We start from the raw sequence: 22500 nt of genomic DNA, 5'->3' as shown, positions 1-22500 counted from the left end.
CTTCACCCCCAGATGGAAGACCTCAAGAAGGCTGAGGAATAAAGAAACTCCAGATATAACCAACATGAAAGCCATGAAAATGTTCTTTTCAGTTGGTCTTGACACAAAACAATCCACACTGTTAGGGCAAGGTAACCTCTGACATTTGTACAAAGGAGACAGCCCAATACCATACAGAGCACACTGACCTATAATAAAACCTACTTCTAATGCAGATCTCATCAGGATATGAAAAACATACGTTCGCAACAGAGAGCCTTGAAGGGGAGCTTTCCTTACTTTCTTCTGTTCATCTAGTTTTCGGAGCTCCCGCTCGATTCGCTTATGGTTGAGAAAAGGCTCCGTCACGTCCAGTTCAGCTTTTAGACATGCTTTTTTTCTGTGTCTCTCCTTCTCAATGGTACTCAAATGGTACAATGCATGGCCCATGTAAACCAGAGAGGGAGAGGACACAAATATGATCTGAAGTACCCAATAACGGATCAGAGAGATAGGGAAAGCCTGGTCATAGCAAACATTTTTGCACCCAGGTTGCTCTGTGTTGCAAACAAATTCACTCTGTTCATCATCCCAGACATCCTCGGCTGCAACACCAAGCACAAGCATTCGAAAAACAAAGAGGATGGTCAGCCAAATCTTCCCCACAATGGTGGAGTGAATGTGGACCTCCTCTAAAATGCTGCCCAATAAATTCCAATCCCCCATCTTCTGTCACATTTTTTGCTGCCAGAGAAACAAACAAGAGCTGTGATTGTTCAGAGCATTATCAAAATGGAAGCTCAAAACAATGTAAAATGAAGGTATTTTACTTACTTATCTGTGGTCCATGTCATCGCAAATAGAGGCTCAGTCATCATTGTTCTCTTCAAGAGAGAAAAGACCCGACTGTCCAGTGCTGCTGACAGTATTATTGCATTGCTGTTGGGAACTAGGTCTCCAGTTTACAATTGATCGAACAGGATCCTATAATGCCCCGAGGTTAGAGCCACTCTGCTACTTTTAACAGGTCAACCAGACTGGAAATAGAACCAACTGACCTGTCAATATTTAGAACATTTACAGCCTCCTAACTTAGAATGGAAATTCAATGACCAATTGTATACGTACAATCGTTTTGCTTTTTTCAATTTCAGCTTTCAGTTAATTGATTGATTGATTTATTGGCAATGACAGCAAGATGTTTTCGACAAGAGGGAGCCATGAAATGCCATCATTTGGGGTGAAGAGAAGACATTTTCATTGACACGGGGGAAATAAAACAAAGTGTCACCAATGGAGGAGTGGTACATCCGCCTGACCTGTGTGCGGGCAGCGTGGGTTCAGTTCCCACTGTGTGAGGGTGCCTATGTCTGCCCTGTGACTGGCTGGCGACCTGCTCAGGGTATGGTGCGCCTTTTGTACGTAGTCAGCTGGGATAGGCTCTAGCACCCTCCCGCAACCCTGTACAAGATAAGCGGTGTGGATAATGACATGACAAAAAACAACAACTGTGGCAAAAGATTTTTATCATGTGATATTAACAATGTTCTTATGAAACAATTTAGAAACAGGCACAAGAATAACTTTATTTCAACCTAAGAACTATTTACATTATTCACAACAATGAATTCAATGTTTCGACATGAAACAAGATGAATCAAACAAGTTTTTTTTGTATCCAACACTCATCCATTTTGATCCTGAAAAAAACTTACAGGGCAATCACTTGTGTCACAAGTCAAAAAAGAAAAATGTATTGATGCCTGGATTTCTCTTGTACATAACATTTCCAGCCTCAAAAAGAGAAAAAAAATTAAATCCCAAATATTTTTTCAGAGGTCTTGTTATAGTATCTTTAAGCACAGGAAGTTGACAAAGTTTTGCAACTTGTCATGAGCAGGTTAACAAGAATAAAAACCTAATTCTAGATTTGTGCACACAGCAATATATACACTGATACATTGCAATAATGGCTTGTCCTCAAAAAACCTGTGACTATTTACATACATAAAAATAGAATATCGCTGGCGAAACCTCTTGCAACATTTTGGTTAATTTCATACAGTGTTATTTTGTCACAAATCTATAGTAATGGTTAGTCCACACGTGTGGGAGTTATTGGCGTGCTTTCTTTGAAAATGCAAAGTTAAAGTTGAACCATTGTTTTTGGTCTCCTGAAAAATGCAGAATTTTGAGGTCCAACAATTCAGCCTGATGTCAGCGATATACTACTTCATGAAAAGAAAAGGAATTTAGTCATTTAACAATTCAACATTACTGTGACAAATACATAACTACATCTCCTGTATATAAAGCCATGAAAAAAAATATGAGACTGCCATGTTTTCTTCAATTTCTTGTTTCTTTTAATGTTTGGAGCCAAATGTATTAAGTGGTAACTAACACAAAAGAAAACAAGGAATACCTAAAAGCACCATTTTTGGTGGGTCAATTAAATGGCGATTGATTTAAAAACTTGATTTGGAAAATATCTCAATCGTCTCTGTTTTTGTTGCCATTTATATAGTCCAAAGAAATTTTACCTTAAGTTGTACTAGGTATTTAAAATGAACAGGAAAGTGAAGAAACAGTTCTCACATTTTCCATGGCTGTATATCAAAGGTGTACTTAAGGTACTCTTGTATATTAAAACGTTCGCAAAAGGAAGTTGCCGGAAAACCATTCAACTAAAAACAACTTGGGGTGTGATCAAGCATTCACACTTCCCTGCTTCTTGAAGAGCTTCATGAGCTGGTAAAATCTCTGAGCAATCTGGGAAACGAAAAGCAAAAATACAAATAAAAACCTTATACAGTAAACATTTCATATATGTTCAGCATAATACTTAAAAATAGGGATGGGTACCTCTCACATCCGAAATTTATAGGTGGCACTGCCAGCCTACCTCTCTGAGCTTATGTTTAATTTATTGAAAACTAGAATTATTCTGGCTTCTGACGAGCCATATGTTGTTTATCTGTTTCCATTGTTGCAGAGGTGCGTTATTTTGTAAAGGTATATCTGTTTTGTGAAAAGCAAACCGGTTGTTGCGTAATGCACTTCCCGTTTGGCGACGTACAGTGACATTATGAAGATCGACTGCACACTTTGTCTTCTGAGCCAAGCACAGCCTGTATGTATATGTTCTAAGTATTCTGCGATATATGTCAGTATTTACATTCCGGCATATGATGATATGCATTTATGATAAGTCTTTAAGCTAGCGATTAGCGGATTAGCTTGCGAACTTAAGCTAGCGATTAGCGCATTGTTCGTCACGTAGCAACAAGGTGTGGTACATTGTTTTGTTGTGTTTTATTATGAAACAACACAATATTTCATGTGTTTGTTAGTTTTACACCTTCCTGACTTGCTTCTATTGTGAATAAATAGCAAGAGTCATCAACAAGTGTGGTCATTGAAGGAGTTGTCTGTCTGCCTAGCTGCAACGGGGACGTGGCAAGCGCAGAATAGTAAAAAGGCTCGCAAAACGACAATCCACGAGTACAGGTCTGCAGTTTTAAGACTTCGGTGTCAAGTAAAACAATGCAGTCTACAGAGGAGGAAAAGCTGGAGGTGCGCTCCGTCTGCTCCTACATTTCGTACCAGATCCAGCAGCTCACTCGTCAATGCAGCAGTTGAAGCTCGTGCGAAGACTGAAGCTGCACGCGCCAGAGCAGAGTTTGCTCGTAGAGAAATTAAAATTAAAATTAAACAAGCAGAACTCAGTGCCACACTGGATGCTCTCAAAGAAAAAGAAGTAGAAGCTGCTCTTGCTGAGGCAAACGTGTTTGAAGCAGCGATAGCCGAAGAGGAGGCAAAGAGTGAAACTGCTTAATGGCAATCAGAAAGACAACATGAGGAAGTAAAACAAAATAACGAGTACGCTCCAGTCACTCTCACCCCTCGGGTGTTAAACCAACTCCCACCACCCACGTTCCCAGGCAGTTATGGTCTACACGCTTACCAGAAGTCATCACCTGACCACCATGGCGAGGATCTTCCAGATGGCAGACACTCAACAACCAATAAGCAGTCTCCATATGCTATTAACCGAACCCCATATTCAGCGCCATCTACGGATAGTGAATTAGCCAGTCTTGCTAAATATCTAGCGAAGAGATTTACTCACAGACAGAGCTGAGAACTATTGGGCTTGGCGGGTGTCCTTTAACAATGCCATAGAAGGGCTAAGTCTGAAACCTAGTGAAGAATTAGACCTGCTCACCCGGTGGCTTGGTGAGGAGTCTTCCAAACACGCCAAACGCATACATTCTGCCCACCTCAATAATCCATCTGAGGGCCTCGGCAGAGTGTGGGAACGGCTACAAGATTGCTACGGCACCCCAGAAGCTATTGAGAACTCTCTCTTAGACAGATTAGAACACTCCCCCAAGATTTCTTATAAAGAGCCCCCAAAACTCAGAGAACTAGGTGACCTACTAGCTGAAATAGATGCAGCCAAATTTGCTGGGTATCTACCCGGTGTAGGTTGTTTAGATACTTCATGTGGTGGTGGCCCTGTTGTTGAAAAGCTGCCATTTAATCTTCAAGACAAGTGGATGTCAGACGGGACAAGATACAAGCAGAGATATGGTGTGAGTTTCCCTCCATTTTCATTTTTCTGCCGTTTCATACAAGATGAAGCAAATATGAGAAATGACCCCAGCTTTAAGACAGTGCCCAAAATTGCAACGTCAAACTTACACGCTCATGACAACCAATACTCAATGTCTGGCAAATCCAGTGCTCCTGTCACCGTCCACAAAACAGAAGTAAATAAGAATGTCAAAACAAACCACAAATTCTGGTGAGTTCATGAACGAAGAATGTCCTATCCATAAGAAGCCACACTCTCTGAAGAAGTGTCGAGGTTTTAGAGAAAAGACATTGGATAAACCCAAGGCCTATCTCAGAGAACACTTTATGGACTTCATGCAGGGGTTGTTCGACCAAGATCACGCAGAACCAGCACCAATTCTGGAGGAAGAGGACGAATGCTGGTATTTACCATTTTTCGGGGTTTATCACCCTCAAAAGCCAGGAAAAATCTGATTTTTCTTTGATTCAAGTGCTAAGTTTGAAAGGGTGACATTAAATGACGTGCTGCTTACAGGTCCAAACATGAATAACAGTCTTGTCGGAGTAGTTACCCGCTTCAGAGAGGAGTCGGTGTCCATTACAGCGGATATACAACAAATGTTCCATTGTTTTCATGTGCGAACGGACCACAGGAACTTCCTCAGGTTCTTCTGGTATCGCAACAATGACCCAACAGAACCAGTCATGGAGTTCAGAATGAAGGTTCATGTATTTGGCAATAGCCCATGTCCAGCCAATATTTGGTCTGAGAAATGCAGCCCAACACTCTGATTCACAGCAAGCAGTTTGTACAAAGACATTTTTACGTTGACGATGGATTGAAATCTGTTCCCACTGTTTCAGAGGCAGTCAAACTCCTTAAAGACACTCAAGAACTGCTGGCTACTTCCAACTTAAGGCTTCACAAAATAGCCTCAAACAGCACAAGCGTCAATGGCACCGTTTCCCAAGGAAGATTCACTAATTGACTCGTGCGTGTTTTGCCAGAAGCTAAGGGGAGGGACTCAGTCTCAGAAAATGGCCAACCTTCCGCCTTTCTATAGGGCCTCCGTTTTCCTATGTAGGCGTTGACGTGTTTGGGCCATGGTCGGTTACCTCTCGACGAACCCAGGGTGGGTTTGTAAGTGATAAAACGGTGGGCTCAAATGTTCACCTGCATGAGCACTAGAGCTGTCCACATTGAGGCGATAGAGTCAATGTACACATCGAGTTTTATCAATGCTCTACGCAGGTTCTTTTCCATTAGGGGGCTGGCAAAACAGTTAAGGTCAGACTGCGGAACTAACTTAAAAGGGTCATGCAAGGAGCTAGGGTTTGACGCTAAGATTCTCACAGACCCAAATGTAAGATCGTTCATGACCAATAGTGGCGGTACTTGGGTCTTTAATCCTCTGCATGCTTCGCACATGGGGGGGCAGTTGGGAACGGATGATAGGGAACGCGCGAAGGATCTTGGATTGTCAGCTAGCCCAACTTGGAGCTCGCCTCTCTCATGAAGTCTTAATAACTTTCTTTGCTGATGTCTCAACAATCACAAATGGGAGGCCGCTGGTTCCTGTCTCGAGTGACCGCAACGCACCGTTCATCCTGACTCCTGCAACTCTCCTGACTCACAAGGTCGGTGCGCTTGCTTCTCCGCCAGGCGATTTCGAGGAGAAAGACCTCTATAGACGGCGGTGGAAACAAGTTCAGAGTCTAGCAAATTCTTTCTGGTATCGCTGGCGAAAGGAGTACCTTTCAACTCTACAATGTTGACGCAAGTGGCATTCTGCAAGACGCAATCTTCAACAGGGGGACTGGCAAAAATTAACCAATGGCCGATGGGACTCATTGTGAAGGTTATCCCTAGTAGTGATGGCTATGTTAGAAAAGTGGAAGTGAAGGTGGTCAAAGATGGTAATGCTAGAGTTTATCTGAGACCAGTAACAGATGTTCTGATTTTGTCAGATACTGTTTAGCGGGATTAGTTTTGGGGTCAAGGGTGACATCATCTTGATGTCAGGTGGGGAGTATTCTGGCTTGTGACGAGCTATATATTGTTTATCTGTTTCCATCGTTGCAGAGGTGCGTTATTTTGTAAAGGTATATCTGTTATTGTGAAAAGCAAACCGGTTGTTGTTGCGTAATGCACTTCCCCTTTGGCGACGCACAGTGACATGAAGATCGACTGCACACTTCGTCTTCTGAGCCAAGCACAGCCTGTATGTATAAGTATTCTGCGATATATGTCAGTATTTACATTCCAGCATATGATGATATGTGCTTATGATTAGTCTTTAAGCTAGCGATTAGCGCATTAGCTTGCGAACTTAAGCTAGCGATGAGCGCATTAGCTTGCGAACTTAAGCTAGCGATTAGTGCATTAGCCCGCGAACGTTAGCATGCTAACTTGGCTAACTGTTCGTCACGTAGCAACAAGGTGTGGTACTTTGTTTTGTTGTGTTTTATTACGAAACAACACTTGAGTATTTCATGTGTTTATTGTTATAGTTTTACACCTTCCTGACTTGCTTCTACGGTGAATAAATAGCAAGATTCATCAACAAAGTGTGGTCATTGAAGGAGTTGTTTGTCTGCCTAGCTGCAACGGGGACGTGGCAAGGGCAGAATAATAATGTTGATATAAAAACAAACATTATGGACTGGTTTAAATTGAGAAGCTATGAAGCTAATTTTGGATGAAATTGTCAGAATTACAATTTGTTGATAAGTTCTAATCACTATTATCATTTTTTAATTAACTTTAATATGCATTTCCCATCTGATTATTATAATAAGCATTAATATCAAACCTATAATCTTGACTACACGTTATAAATTTTCTTTTCATTAACATAAGTTAAATAAAAGAAGAACTTTATTTTTGAAAACCTTATGAAAAAATAGTATATTTACAAGAGTGTAAATGTTGCTTCCCACTGATGGGCTAAGTGGCTGTGTAAATGGGCTAAGCGGCTGTGTAAATAGGCAATTTTTTTTTTATCTCAAATGATCCAAAAATAAATGTTGCCTTAAGAAGAAAAAACTGTCTTAGTTGTAGAGTATGCATCATGCATTTAAACTTTACATCTCAGGAACGAAACACATAAAAATAATATTCAGACCCATTCTAGCAGTTTACTGCAGGGATTACGCTTCATTGTTTTCACAGTCACAAACTAAACACTGAAACACAGAAGAAAGTTTTACTGGAGTCACAGTGCTCTCCCGTCATCTTTATTGTTTAGCGTAAGGTGGTGGACTCAGCTGTTTAAAATTAGTCTTTTCATAGTCTATAGTTTATGACAAAATCAAAGATGTTTGATATCACAAGTGTCGCAGTCTTTGTGGTGATGTGACACAACCAACAACGAATAAATGAGCTTGAACAAAACTGAAGACAGGATAACTCAATGGAATTGTGGAGAAAAAAATGCCTATCGAATCGATAGTCATGTAAATAATGACCCTGCAAAATCGACAATGTTTGTAAAAAGCGCAGTCTGAGATTAGACTGTAACTAAGAACTCTTCAACTTGTCTTTTAACATGAGCAGGTGTGAGATTATAGTTTCCCAAGGGTCTTTGGAGTCTTCAGATGTTCAGGTAGCTTTACCTTCTTTTCATCAGCCATCTGAGCTTTAGTGAGACACTTAAGATGACACGAACCTGTTGTGATTATAGCTCTGTGAAATAATTTGTTGTGAATTGTCATTTACCCTCTGCAATGTGCTCATGAAGAAATACATCGCACACCACCAACTCTTCGCTACAACTTTAATGGTATAATTTGTCTATAAATTGTTTCAAGTACATCTTTGCGCAACATTGTACCTGTATTAACATTATGAAAACAAAAAAATACAGATCATCTTACAACAAAGAATAACTTCATTAGCATTGTTTTTTGGCTTTCCCTGTCTCTTAATCGATCTTAAGTTATTTCCATGGTGTCTCTTAAGGGTTCATTCACTGCAATTTATAACTCCAGCTCTACGCTGTATGAGAGCATGCTTAGTGCAAAAAAAAAAATCATAAAATAAAATCATTGTATGCCAGTGACTGTGCCCTCTTGGCACTTGTTGATGGAGAGACAAATTAAACTTACCTGTTCTGATGGTTTCTGAAGTTTATCTGACAAGGCAGCAAAGGTTTTCAATGAAGCTCCTTTTGTTTTCAGGTCAACAAGAATAGCTCGATCTTCATCTCTGGAATGTCATACATGAAAAAGGTTTAGCCATGCTTAATACTTTTCAACTTTGAATGAAAATATACATATACAAGCTGCACCAGGGTTTAAGCCTCAGTTTTATATGTTGAAAAAAATTAGCTGTTTACTGCATGTACAGAACAATTTTGTACTATGAATGCACATAAAGGTGCATAAACAGGTTATTAAAACAGTGCCTTTCAACTCAGCAACTACTTTGTTAATTAAAACAGAACAAACCCACGAGGAAATTAAAAAAAAAAAAATCAAGATTTAGCGTATTGTCTGAACTATGGAGCGCCCATTACGGGTCAAAGAAAAACCCACAGAAAAGCCAAAGTGTTTTATTAGCCGCATGGTTCAAAATCAAGGAAAAAAGTAGCGGCTTATAGTTCGGAAAATACGATAATAGACGTAGACGTAAATGAGATGCTTCTCAGTCTAATCACTATTTGAGTGCTTTTTTCAGAAATTGTATCTATATCAGAGCTGGGCAGAACATACCGGGGGACGGACCGGTGCGACCCTCTGGCCTGGCCGGACGCCCATTTTTGGGGCGGCGGGGCGAGGCTTGACAAATTTTAAAAAAGGGTTCTGTTAACAAAGGCGGGAGATTGATTTTAGTCCGGCCCACAAATTGGTCCTCGTGCGTGTTGTTTAAAAAAAAAAAAAATACCCATAAAGATGACTCTGTTTAGAACGTATTTGAGGATAAAAGAAAGCTAAATGAACAATATTTGAATTAAAATATACTTCATATTTGGTGATTTTATATTAATTCCAAGATATTACTCAAGTAAATATCTGTTACGAGCTGCACGAAAATAGTAGTTGAAAAAAATGTGATTAATCGCAATTAGTTACAGAATTTATTTGGTTAAAAAAAATTTAATGACTTGACAGCACAAGTCGTGAGTGACGTCTCTTCTGCGCATGCACCTTGAGGACAATATTTTAACACATATTTGAAGCTTCATTTTTAAAACAAAGCTTCATTTAACCAATGTTGGCATATGTTGTGATATCAGGTACTGACCTGGTCCACGCCATCACCAACGCTCCTTTTTTCTTGATGACGTTCATGGCAGACAAACTATTTGGGGACGACAGTAAGGATTTTGTTGCAACATCTTTTTTGGAGCTGAAGGCACTGTCTTCCATATCGTCCTTTTCATTCTTTCTTGAACGCTTTGCTTTTGATTGCTCATGGTGCTTTTTCCGTTTTTTACCTTTGTCATGGTCCTTCTTGTCTTTTTCTGTGGCTCTACTTGTGTCCTCTGCACTTCTGTCGGACCTTGATGTCTCCATTCCATGCTGCATGTCTGAAAGGTTTGACACTTCTTGGGGTATCTGATTTGGTTCTGAGCTTTCACTATTGCCTTGCACAGTTGGCTTGCAAGGGCTGATGCTTTTCTGTGAATCAGAAGGACTCGTTTCTAATGGACAGAGAGGATTTGTACTGTGTTTCTCCGCACGGAATGTTGGATTTGGGCTTTCATCATTCAGAAGTTTAACACCTGGAGCGTGTGCTTTGCTATTTTGCTCATATGAAGAACCACAGCTTTTAAAAGTTTCCTTAGAAGTAGACATTTTAAAAGCAGCTTTTGGAGACGCAACATTGATTACATCCTTTGTAGCACAGTCTTTTGAGGTAGTTGACATATGGTCTGCGTGTGGAGGTTCATTTTTTAGTCTCAAATGATTGTCAGCGAAACTCATATCACTTGACACATCTTGACATATTACAGAGCCTTGAGAAAAGTCAGAGAGACTGTGTTTTCTAGGTGTAACGTTGCATGGATGAGCATTTTTATGCATCTTGTGAAACAAATATTTTCCTTGGCTTTCCTGAGGGGCCCCATACTCTCCATTATGATCTTCTGTTAGTGTTTGAATTAAGCTCTCCTCAGTGGTGAGTGTAACATCTGTCTGTATATTCCCTTGACGGATCTTCACAATAAAATGATCATTGGACTTCTCCATCACTAGTGCCTGCATGGGCAATTCAGGCTTCAACACAAAACTATTGACAGCTACTTGTGAGGCCACACTGTTGCTCGACCCAAGACTGGAGTTGTCTGTGTCAAGGGCCAGGTGAATGTGTTGTTCAGTAGCATCTTCACCATCTAACAGAGCATCCTCACTAATATGAGCACTGATGACACTGTCTGGGGTGGATACAGATGGCTGGAGAAAGCTCAGGTGGCTGTCAGACTTGAGAGGTGATGGAACTGTAAGGGAAACGGCCAAATCTTCAGCTAGAATTGAATAATTCCTTTGTGTCAAATAGTTGGACTGCAGTGTTGCTTGATTCTCTGATGGAACCTCAAACAAGCAGCATTCATCAAATAAAGCCGGATTTGGTCTGTCCTGATCTTTTGACCATGGTGAAATACTAGACCATGACGCAATAAGTTTGGAGGGCGTATCAAATTTGCTTGGGGAAAGAAATTTAGATGGAGATTCAAATTTATTTGGAGTTGTAATGGTGATGAGCCTTTCTCCATTCTTTTTTGGCGTACAAAGAGACCATGATGTGCTCTCCCCAGTTATTCCATTGGTTTCAAGTAAGTCTGATCCTTGCAGGAGACATTTAAATATTTCTCCCATTTGAGAATCTTTTACCAGGTTGAACGTTAAACTGGTAGCTTGCTGCTCTGTGAGTAGTTCGAAGTCACTTTTGTCAAGCAAGGATGTGCTTTGAGAGGCTACCAAAGAAGTCATTTTATGTTTCCTTGAAACCAAAGATTTTGGGGGGGAACTGTCAACTCCTGGATCAATATTGCCATCATAATGTGTAGAACTTTTTCCTTTCCCTGTAGGACTAATTCTTATATCTTTGCCTCTGCTACCAAGACCTGTTTTTTGAGGCGCAGGAAATGGTTTGGTTTGTTCCGGAGAGCTTAGTGTACCTTTTGAATCTTTTTGAGACTGCACTTTCTCATGAGGCAATTCCAAAAGTTTTTCAGTACCACTTGACATCTTTTCTTCAGGGAAGGTTTTTGCCGGTCTACACAGGCTCTTCAGTGTCATGTAAACGTCCTTGAGCAAGAACTCAACTTGGTCATCAACAAAGGCCCACAACTTCTGTTTCAGATCAACAGCTTGTTGGTCAAAGATGCGTTTTACAATACCATTGTCTGCTACTTTGTTAAACACAGACACAATTAATACTTTCAGTTTTGATTTCAGCTCCATTGCTTGATAGCATATTTGACCAAAATGGGCTCCCTCCACAAAGTCCAAAAATGACTCTCTGAAATTCTCCATTACACCGAAGAAACTCTTCTTTGGAAAGGTTTTGTGAAGCTTCATGTATTTTTTCCGGATTTCCAACCGAACTGATGTGAACATTTCCATTACTTCTTCTATTGTTGAAAACGAGGTATTGGCTGATGTTAGGCAAACGGTTTTAAAACGGCTCTTATTACCGGGACTTTGTGTTGATACACTTTCTGTTGTAGACTTTTCGTTTGAAGCAAGACACATAGCTTCAGATTTTCTTTTCAAAAGAGTTCCTTTAACGCTGAGCTTTTCTGCAACTTTTACCCTTTTGCTAGCATTGAGAGGTGATTGTGTCTCACTTCCACTTGAAATGACCCCTTCCTCCAGGTCAGGGTCAGATTGATTTGAAGGCAGTTCGGATAATTTGGCATCCAAGTCCTGCTTGTCACGTTTTAAAGGATAACCTGGATATTTGTTTTCTTTGTTTAAATCCAATTTCTGTGCGTTGACATCATCAGCTGTATTTGAGAACTCTGCACACATGAAAGAGAATACAAAAACTAGTTAGGAGAGGTTCATCGTCATGATCATCAAAATTACAGGATAGGTCAAAACATAATGTCAAATTATTATGAACACTATCACAATTCTCACTATAATAGGAAAAAGAAAAGAATAGCAATTGCTATTCACAGGGGTGCACATTAGCGGTGCGACAGGTGCGTATGAGCACTTTAAATACAATACCGCACTCCAGTTTTAAGCTGTCAATAGGGCTGGGCGACATGACCTCAAATCAGTATCGCGATAAATTGAGCAACTTTACCTCGATAACGATGAATGCACGATAAATTCCCCCCGTGGACCAAAATCAAAATAAATGCAGGAAATGCATATTGACTGCTTTTTTTATTGACCAACTGGTACACATTACTTTCAATGAAAAATAAAAGTACAAAAATAATTTGTATGAACATTCTAAATAGCTTGCTTTGCTTGACTTGAAAAATGTCACAAAGAACAGGAGAAAAAGGGTACCTCTCGCAAAATTTTTTTCTGCAAATAGATTGCGCCAAGATGCTGTAATATGTGCAAGGCCCTAAATTTGTGTGGCCTCTTGTAAACAATATAAATAATGCCAAATAAAATGAAAGAAAATGCCAATGCAAGCCAAATAAACAAGTGTGCATCATCCGGAAAATGTGCAGTCTCGAGTACTCTGATGCGCAGTCACCACTTGTCGTCTATGTAATGCACAGTCAGGCATCCGACCACAATCGCCTGTAGATGCAAAATGCTTGAGATGTATAAGCTCCCGTCCCGATGTTGTCCATATCGGGAAATACGGCTTTCATGAAGCGTTTAAATCCTGTGCGCGCCACTGTAACTAGAGGAGCTAAATCTTTAGCTATGTGCTAGGCTATTTCGTCCACCTTTGAGACGTTTACTCGTATGGTGTCGCCTCCGTTAATGGGCTGTTGTCACTTGTCGAACCTTGCTTCTCATTTTGAACTTTCAATACAGCATGGTTGTGTTGTGGGTGGTAAAAAGCTTCTGGATTCGAATTGCCAGCTACGACCGCATCGTCTGTTTTCTTTCTTGTACAGAAGGGTGGAGTCACGTGACTAGACGCGCTGTAGCCGTATTAAAGTGGCGTGAACATTGCTGCAGACAGAAAAGGCTTTTCTTTTTTTTTTTAAGCACAGAATGTACCGACATGGGCAAAATAATATCGGTCATTGTAATAAATTTCGGTAACGGTAAATTTTCGGTTTATCGCCCAGCCCTAGCTGTCAGTGTGCTTTAGTGCACCCAGAATAATTGGTGCTGGCTTGACTCGACTGCTCACATGCTACATTTGCAGTGAGATGGTTGCCCAATGAGAGGAGGAACACTAGTGGCGAGACAGTTCTGCGTGTCCCACCAGCACCACAAAATTTGGCCCTTTTACACATAAGCGTCTGTGGTGCAAAAAGAATAAATAAAAAATAAAAGACCACAAACGGCTGCCCTAGAGAACAGTGCCAAGATAGCTGATCACAGGGTCCCATTCTGCAAGTCAGATGTGGGCAATTCATTTTTCAAATGGGCCATGTAACGCAATTGGTTTATTATGAATTAAACGTTTTATAAAACAATAAAACCGCTTCTTCTCTTACTCCTCCCCTCTGCCCCCTTGGAGAGTTAACATTGTATCGTTCCACACTATGTGTAATATTCGGACCACTCGGCATTCACTGCAGCCTGGTCATTCTGGGAGAGGAATTTCCTCCATTTGCAGCCCCTTCTCAAGATTTCTTACTTTTCCTCAGTCTTCCCCATATAAACAAATTTGACTTGACTGACCCAAACCAACGCTTGAGCTCAGGATTCTCTATTTAAACACTCAATAAGCACTGGAATCAAATAATGCAGAGGTGTCAAACGCATCTTAGTGGAGGGGCCACATCGTAGTTATGGTTTCCCTCAGGGGGTCATTATGACTGTGAACTAAATGTACCCTACGTTATCACATACACATTGATGGAAACCCAGTAACTAAATATTTGTTCAGCAATTCTTCAATTTATTTTAAAAGGGGGGGAATGGTATCAAATAAATGGCGTGGGACCCTGAGGAACATGTTTTTTTCCCCCGCCGTAGTACGGCTGAACGATGCATCGTTTTGGGACCGAAAAAGACGATCTAAGACAACGCGAGTTTGCGCTCGTCAAAGCTGTTTGTGCCCCTAGTTTACGCAGTACTGATTAAAAAAGCGTCACCCCGTCGCTAGTTGTCCCGGAAGTGATTTCTTTCACCGCTACTTAAATGCTCTGCTCACGCTATCTTGCGCCGCTGCAGAACGGTCTTTATTTGAACTATATGTAAGTCCACGCTAAGCAGCAGCAACAAGCTTCGTGATGGCAAATAAACGACTCTGCAAACAAGTAGCGTTCGAAACGAGGAGGCGAGCAAGGAGGCGCTAAGCGCGCTAATCGCTAAAATGAATTGCTTCAATGTATGCTCGACTTTTAACAGAAGTCTGACTCGGACCGCGTTTGGGCGGAGAGCCAGCAACTATGAACAGAAATTTTGTATTGCAACCATTACATATCTAAACATAAAATAAGACGACGGCTATGTTAGCAATTTAGCAGACGCTCTCAGGCTAGAACACGAAAATGGCTGACGTCATTACGACGAAGACGTTCGACGTCAAACGTATTGTAAACATAAAAAACGTATAGTAAACATATTAAAACTGTTGCTTTATCTTGTTTAGATAGAATTTTTGTTTAAAATCCCCCTGGCTCTTTTTGTCTTTTCTATATTATGTACGTATTAATAACTGTTTGGTTTGTTCATGTTAATAAAGTTTGGAAAAACAAAAAAACGTATAGGAAATATTTATCATCTTATCAATATTTGCACAACAGTACTGAGTTTCAAGATCCTCACAATAATCGTTCTCAAAATGAGCATGGATCATGCATGACTAGTTTGTGACCCGGAAAGACCCAAAAAGAATCAGGGGCCACTGCACACTGAGCGATGCGGCAGAAGTCCACTTGCCACTCACGTACAGTACGGGTTTCTGACACAAGATTTTACGAGTAGCCGAGTCTCGGCCACTGGTTTTCGGGCTTAATTAAATGCATATTTCCACTTGTAATGTACTTGTGGATGAAATAGCAAAGCTTGTGGGGAAAATATACACAAGCAGCATACGTACTGTGCTGGTTACATTCAAATGAATGGGAGTGAGGCACACCTTACAATATGCCCCAATTTTTTTTAATCTTTATTCTCTTCCAAGCACACTTTCTGTAGCTACCTGCGTCTTCCTTGAATCACACTCCATCTTTTTATGAATTGAAAAAAAGTGATAGAGTACAACATAGCGGTTTTGTACAAGAAGGGGCCTCAGAGTGCGATAAAGACTCACACAGTTCACACCATAAGGTGTTCTTAAGGTAAATTGCCCAATTTACAGTGGACGCACCATATACCGTGAGGCACCCCTGATACACGTTTTGACTATGTGTAGTTTAATATCTTCATCAGATTTAGAGTTGAAAAAAAAACAACAGGTAAATGGCACAGATTCCTTGGAATGGACCATTATTTGAGCTCAACCAAAACAGTGTGAGCATATCACAGCAAGTCACCAAACCACCCATGCACTGATTCTTGAGAATTACATCGAGAAAATTTTATCATGATTACCAACATTACCTTTTTGCAGGCTTTTGACATGCCCAAGCCTTCCATAAAGGATGTGGTGGCTTGTCTTCATTAGGTGGATTGGACTCCTCAAAGGGCTAATTGCATCTGGGATTCTCTTCAGATGGCAAAGTGTACGCATCATGGAATCTTCATCATGAAGTAGTGGCACTGAACTTGAAAGTTCAGCATGTGAATGACTATTTTTGCAAGGCTTTTTCTTCTGTGAGACAGTGAGTTCCCAATCATTTATTGGTAGGGCAATTTCTTCTGTTGTGCTGCTGACCTTTGACACACAAATGGAGCTGATCGGGGTGTTTGGGTCACTTACGGTGCTTGGGCTACCACTGTTGTCCTTTTTTATTAAAAAATTAATTGCTTCAGGCAAACTAAGGCCCTGTTGAGGAACCAATTCCATACTTATAGTACTCGATACAGCATCTGTGTCTCTGAAATCATCCTGAAAACAATGAGCATCTTCATTGGTGGGACTGGAGAAAAAAGGAGGATTCTCTCCTGGTTGAGAGTCCTGAGATAGGGTTTTGGGAAACATTTGTTGACTTCCTGGATTAGCCTCAAAGGCTTCAGGGAGAAATATATACTTTGGTGTGCCTGTATTTTCAATGTTTTCAAATGAAGCATTATATTCGGCAACAGCAACCCGCTCATATTTGCCATTTGCACTGTCGACTTTTTTTAAAGGACTGCTTGGCTGTTTACCTATAACGTTTCCAAATAAGTTATGGTCGTAATCAGTTACATCTTTTTTTTTATTCGAATCCAACTGGCTGTCGGGCGTAACTTTAACTTTAGTGTCATCGTTCCCATGGTGCCCTATTCGTGAAGTATTACCTTGTGCTTTTGGTTTGTGATGTGTAGCCATGCAATTTGCTGCTGAATCTATGGATTGGCTGGATGAAATAGCTTGGACAGAATTGTCTTTTCCTTGCTGAGTAGCAAAAAGAGCTTCACGGTGGCTCGTGTCTTTTCCTCTGACATTTTTTACTTGCAATTTTTCTGAACTCGGGGCATCAACAGAATCTGTGAGTAATTCTTCTATTCCTTTTAATTCAGTGTCGTCAATTTGATGACTCGTATGCATATCAGATCGTAATCCATCATGAAAGTTGTTGTTGGGTAATGTTTTTTTCATTGGTGAAAGGGTCAGATTTAGCGTTTCCATGAAGCACAGTTTTCTGTTTTGGCTGTTTTCCTCCACTGTTTCCTTTGCTGATGTTTTTCCTCTTTTTCCTTCACGTTCCTTGTTAACAGTATTGCATTTAACATTGTGGGATTCCTCTGGTGGCTGATTTTCACCTGCTCTGCTTTTCTCAGATGCAACAGTTCTTCTATGCCTATTGGTAATTTCTTCTTCAGGTTGCCTGTCTCCCTTCCGCTGCATCTCTTTAGAGAAATCACTGTAGCTTTCTGCATGCCGATTTGTAGAAGACCTCTTCCGGTCTTTTGAGTCTGAATGCTCCATCTGTAAATTGCTACGTTTCGGACTAATCTCGATTTTTTTACGATGTCGGCGAATGTCCTCTGTTCTGCTATGATGAGGAGAATTTTGAGAATCAAGAGGGGATATTTTATGTCTCCTTTCTCCAATTCTCCCTCTATAAGCATCTGAGGAACCTATAACATGTAAATTATTTACTGGAGGACTTTTACTCCTGTCATCTACATTTTTGTTGTCTCTGCTTTTAGATATTCTGAAATCATATCTTCTTCCAGTGTCTTTGTCTAATTTATGAGATCTGTCTTTCTCATTTGTATATCTGTCCCTTCTTGGAGCTGAACTGGTTGCGTATTTTCTGTGAGTGGTATCTAAACGTTTGTGACATTGTTTTTCTCTGTTTTTGGTTTTGTGCTGATCTGACCCATGAAGTCGGGTTGATGAACTAATGAGAGAATTGTTGATAGAATGTTCATTTTGTTTGGTAGGCAATAGAACATATCCATTTGAGGGACTTTGGGAATGTCTCGTCTCAGTGCAAGAGGCGTTGATCTTGTTGTTAGGGCTACGACTTTCTCTTCTGGGGGATCGACGGGGAACCTTTGCAAGATGACTATCCCTTGATGACAATGAAGCTCGAGGAGAAGAGTGCGGGAAAGGACTGGGGGTTGTAGATCTGAGAGTCCTCGTGGAGGTAATGATGTCCTTACTGGAGGAGTTATGATCGTGAAGATTATTCACTCTCGAATGATGATAGTGACCTTTGTCTGATCTGTTGGAAAAATACATGAAATTAAATCACATTTGTACTTGTGGATGTGATGTGAAAGAAAACGCCACCGTTGAGCACATTTCATATTTTATATATTACTGGAGAAGTCCTTAACAAGCACTATACTTGTTTTTCTTAATACTCAGAGTCAAATGTTGATATTTAATATTCACCAATATTCACAGGTGTTTCTAAAGGAAACATTAGATTCTGGCCAAGGATGTCCAGTGCCATCCCCAATCCCAGAATCCTCACATTCCAAAGTCCCGTGAAAATCAGCGAGACAAACCGGAAGCTGCAAAGAGCCTTTGTCATTTGTACACAAAAAGAACATAAAAAGTTGTGAGACTGCAATTTTAATAACCCATGATATATGATATGATATATGATATATGATATGATATATGGTATATGATATGATATATGATATGATATACGATACGTTACACAATGCTTGTGTGTGAAGTGTGCTTGCACACAGGGCAGTGTGAAGCGAAGTGCAGTAGTGTTGGAGTAGTAGTGCTTGTAGCCAGTGCATGTAGCTAGTGCATGTCGCATGCATGTTTCTTCCTGCTTTCTACTTTCTGCTTTCAGCTGCTGCCGCTGGCTAGCCCCTGCTTCTGGGGTAGAAAGGGGTGCAGAAAACCCAGCTTAGGCGGACGCTTGCAACAAAGTGGTATTCTGGCAACTCCTGCAGCCAACCTGCTGCCAAACATAGCGGTTTTCCGTTCCTATGGATAACAACAGGAAGGCCAAGAGGGGAGCCCTGCTGCCAGGGAAACGCAAGACTTTCATAACAATTTGCCCAGGATTCTTGTGCACTGGAGAGGAAACTCCAGCTCCACTGACCGGTGGAGAGACAACACGAGAGGTTAGCCGTTACCGGTTATAAGTCATTCTCAATTGGCGTAGAGTATGGGCGCCAGGGGCTACCTCCGAGGGTGGGAGAGATGTTTGGTTTCATTGGACAGTTACCGCCAGCCTCAAGTTGGGCAGCCCCTTGCCAATAAAGGTGCTATCCTGCCACATCCTGCCTGCTCCATCGGGTACATGGAGCTTAGGGATTTACCCCAACAAGCAAGCTGTAAATTCATGCACCGAGCAACGCAAAGAACCCACAGATGATTCCAGCATTACGTCTGGGGTGTTGGAATGTCAAAACCATGACACCCAGGCTCAGCAACAACCTACAAGAGGTCAGTGATGACCGTAAAACTGCAGTCATAAACAACGAACTTCCAAAGCGAAGAATTGACATCTCGACCCTCCAGGTAACACGATTTCACGGATCTGGCTCCCTCAAGGAAAGGGATTATAGCTTTTTCTGGCGAAGGTACCACCCACAGGCGGCTCAGAGAGAGTCCTGGCTCTCTGCCTCAATACATCCACGGGACCTGTCCACGTAGTGAGTGTGTATGCTCAAACACTCAGCTCCCCGCAAGAAATAAAAGACCGGTTTTACGATGAACTTGAAACGTCTGTGAAAAGCATCCCCAGTCAGGATCACCTCTACCTCCTTGGTGACTTCAACCCAAGAGTCGGAGCCGACCATGACTCCTGGCCATCCTGCCTGTGACGCCATGGCATCGTTAAACTGAACGAAAACGGGCAGCGCCTTCTGTACATATCATCACCTCTGCATCACCAACACTTACTTCCAGTCCAAACCCATCCACAAAGTCTCTTGGAGACACCTACGCTCAGGTCACTGTCACCAGTTAGACTTGATCATAACACGCATGCCTGATCTCAGAAACGTCCTTCAAACACACAGACTTCAGAGTGCAGTCTGCGACACAGATCACTCGCTTGTGCTTTGTCGAGTCAAGCTACAAGCAAAGAAACCTGTACGGATCCAAACCCAAAGAAGCCTCTCGCATTGAAAACAGCAGAACATACGACCCAACCAAAGCTAGAGCCTTCCTCCGTGCCCTTGAGGATTCTCTCCTCAACCCACCCATCTTGCTCTGCCCAGCAATACTGGGATGGCTTGAGGTATGCCATTTACAAGCCCTGACAGTGTTTGGCAAAAAGCAGGGTAAGCCAAGTGACTGGCTCAATGCCAACCAAACAACATTGGCACCAATTCTCGAGGAAAAAAAGCATCACCCTCACAAATTACATGTTCAATCCTAACACACAAACTCTACAGGCTCTCCGATCCTCTAGGAGGAAGCTTAGACAAGCCCTTGGACGCTGTGACTACTGGCTTCAGCTCTGCAGCGACATACAATCAGATGCTGACACAGGCAACATCAGACTCATGTTCGACGGCATTAAAAAGGCACTCGGGCTATCACCCCGCACAATCGCCCCACTGAAATCAGCCTCAGGAGAAACCATCGCTAAACAGCTGGATCGATGGGTGGAACAGTACTCAGAGCTGTACACCAGGGACAATAGCGTCTCCGTTGCAGCCCTCAGGAATGTAGGGCGCCTACCAGTCATGGAAGAGCTCGACACGGAATCAACATCTGAGGAGCTAAGCAAAGCCACCAACAGCCTGACCAGTGGGAAAGCTCCAGGAGTATAATGTATATGGTATAACTGCCGAAGTCCTTAAGTGCGGGAAGCCTGCTCTTCTGCATAGACTGCACAGGCTTTTATGCCTGTGCTGGAGAGAAGGTTCTGTCCCACTGGACATGAGAAACGTAAACATTGTCACCTATATAAGAACAAGGGAGACAGGAGTCACTGGAACAACTACCGCGGCATCTCCCTACTTAGCATCACCAGCAAGCTATATGCTCGAGTTGCACTAAATAGACTCCAAGTCCTCGCAGAGAAGCTCTACCCAGAGTCACAGGCAGGGTTCAGAGCAGTCAGATAAACTCTTGATATGATCTTCACCCCGAGACAGGTGCAGGAGAAGTGCAGAGAGTAACGTAAACCTATGTACATAGCCTTTGTCGACCTTAGCAAGGCCTTCGACCTGGTGAGCAGGAGCAGAATCTTCAAACTGGTGGAACGGATCGGCTGCCCACCAAGACTCCTCAGCATTCTCCAGTCCTTCGACACAGATATGGAAGATACTGTCCAGTTCGATGGGTGCACCTCTGAACCCTTCAACATCTGCTGTGGTGTCAAACAGGGTTGTGTGCTGGCACCCACTCTGTTTGGGATATTTTTCTCTCGCCTCCTGCGCCAAGCCTTTGGAACGTCAACTGAGGGAGTCTACCTACACACCAGGACAGACGGCAAACTTTTCAATCTCTCCCGACTGAAAGCAAAAACCAAAGGTCAGACCATTCACCATCCGGGATATGTTGTTTGCCGATGATGCAGCATTGATAACATACACTGAGAAACACTTGCAGATTCTCCTCGATCGGTTCAGCCAAGCATGTCAAGATTTGAACCTCACCATCAGTTTAAACAAAACCAAAACAATGGGCCAGAGGACTATAGCCCCACCCTCCATCACCATCAACAACTACACACTGGCGGCTGTGAGTAGCTTTACCCATCTCGGGTCCATCATCACCAGCAATCTGTCACTCGATGCTGAGGTCAGCAGTCGGATTGGGAAAGCAGCAGCCACTTTTGGGAAGTTAACATCTAGAGTATGGGAGAACAGCAGGCTCACCATCCATACTAAGGTACAAGTGTACAGAGCCTGCGCTGTCAGCAATCTCTTGTATGGCAGCGAAGCCTGGACCCTCTGCACACCACGACAGGAGGCTAAACTCATACCATCTGCGTTGTCTGAGACGGATACTGGGAGTCATCTGGCAGGACAGGGTCACAGACAGCGCTATCCAGGAGAGAGAGCACAGCTCCCCACCATGCACTCCCTGCTGAAACAACGCCATCTCCGCTGGCTGGGCCACATCCATCGCATGGACGATGGCCGCATGCCAAAAGACACTCTGTATGCATGCAGAGCTACAGTCAGGGAAGAGGCAGGTAGGCCGCCCACTGCTCCGATACAAGGATGTCAGGAAACACGACCTCAAATCCTTCAACATCAATCCAGCCAGATGGGAAGAAGAAGAAGAAGCCCTGGATCGTCAGAAATGGAAACAAGCTTTACGAAACGGACTGCAGACCCACAAAACCGCCCTGGCTCCATACC

General features: G+C 42.1%; 2 protein-coding genes across 12 annotated transcripts in view; both read right to left on the bottom strand.

The window, feature by feature from the left end:
• Positions 1-1451, bottom strand: part of gja10b (gap junction protein alpha 10 b) — an 11171-nt gene extending 9720 nt beyond the window's left edge. Inside the window, exons 1-2 of the mRNA XM_088285775.1 lie at positions 814-1451; positions 1-723 (exon numbers count right to left, since the gene is read on the bottom strand). The exon at positions 1-723 is cut by the window's left edge and continues 684 nt beyond it. Of these exons, the coding sequence (XP_088141901.1) occupies positions 1-705 (705 nt within the window). The 5' untranslated portion in view covers positions 706-723; positions 814-1451. The remainder of the gene's footprint in view (positions 724-813) is intronic.
• A 37-nt stretch (positions 1452-1488) lies between these two features.
• Positions 1489-22500, bottom strand: part of casp8ap2 (caspase 8 associated protein 2) — an 85593-nt gene continuing 64581 nt past the window's right edge. For all 11 annotated transcript variants that reach the window (XM_088285772.1, XM_088285766.1, XM_088285767.1 and 8 more), the window contains 4 exons: positions 16210-18425; positions 9806-12527; positions 8668-8767; positions 1489-2751 (listed from right to left, as the gene is read on the bottom strand). In XM_088285772.1, coding sequence (XP_088141898.1) covers positions 2689-2751; positions 8668-8767; positions 9806-12527; positions 16210-18425 — 5101 coding nt within the window. In that variant the 3' untranslated portion in view covers positions 1489-2688. The remainder of the gene's footprint in view (positions 2752-8667; positions 8768-9805; positions 12528-16209; positions 18426-22500) is intronic.

This window comes from Idiotropiscis lumnitzeri, chromosome 21 (genome assembly GCF_059441095.1).
Source record: "Idiotropiscis lumnitzeri isolate Australia: NSW breed Sydney's pygmy pipehorse chromosome 21, RoL_Ilum_1.0, whole genome shotgun sequence".
NCBI classification, from domain to species: Eukaryota; Metazoa; Chordata; class Actinopteri; order Syngnathiformes; family Syngnathidae; genus Idiotropiscis; species Idiotropiscis lumnitzeri.
Note: the sequence above shows the minus strand (reverse complement) of the source record. Positions and strands in the feature narration are given on the sequence as shown.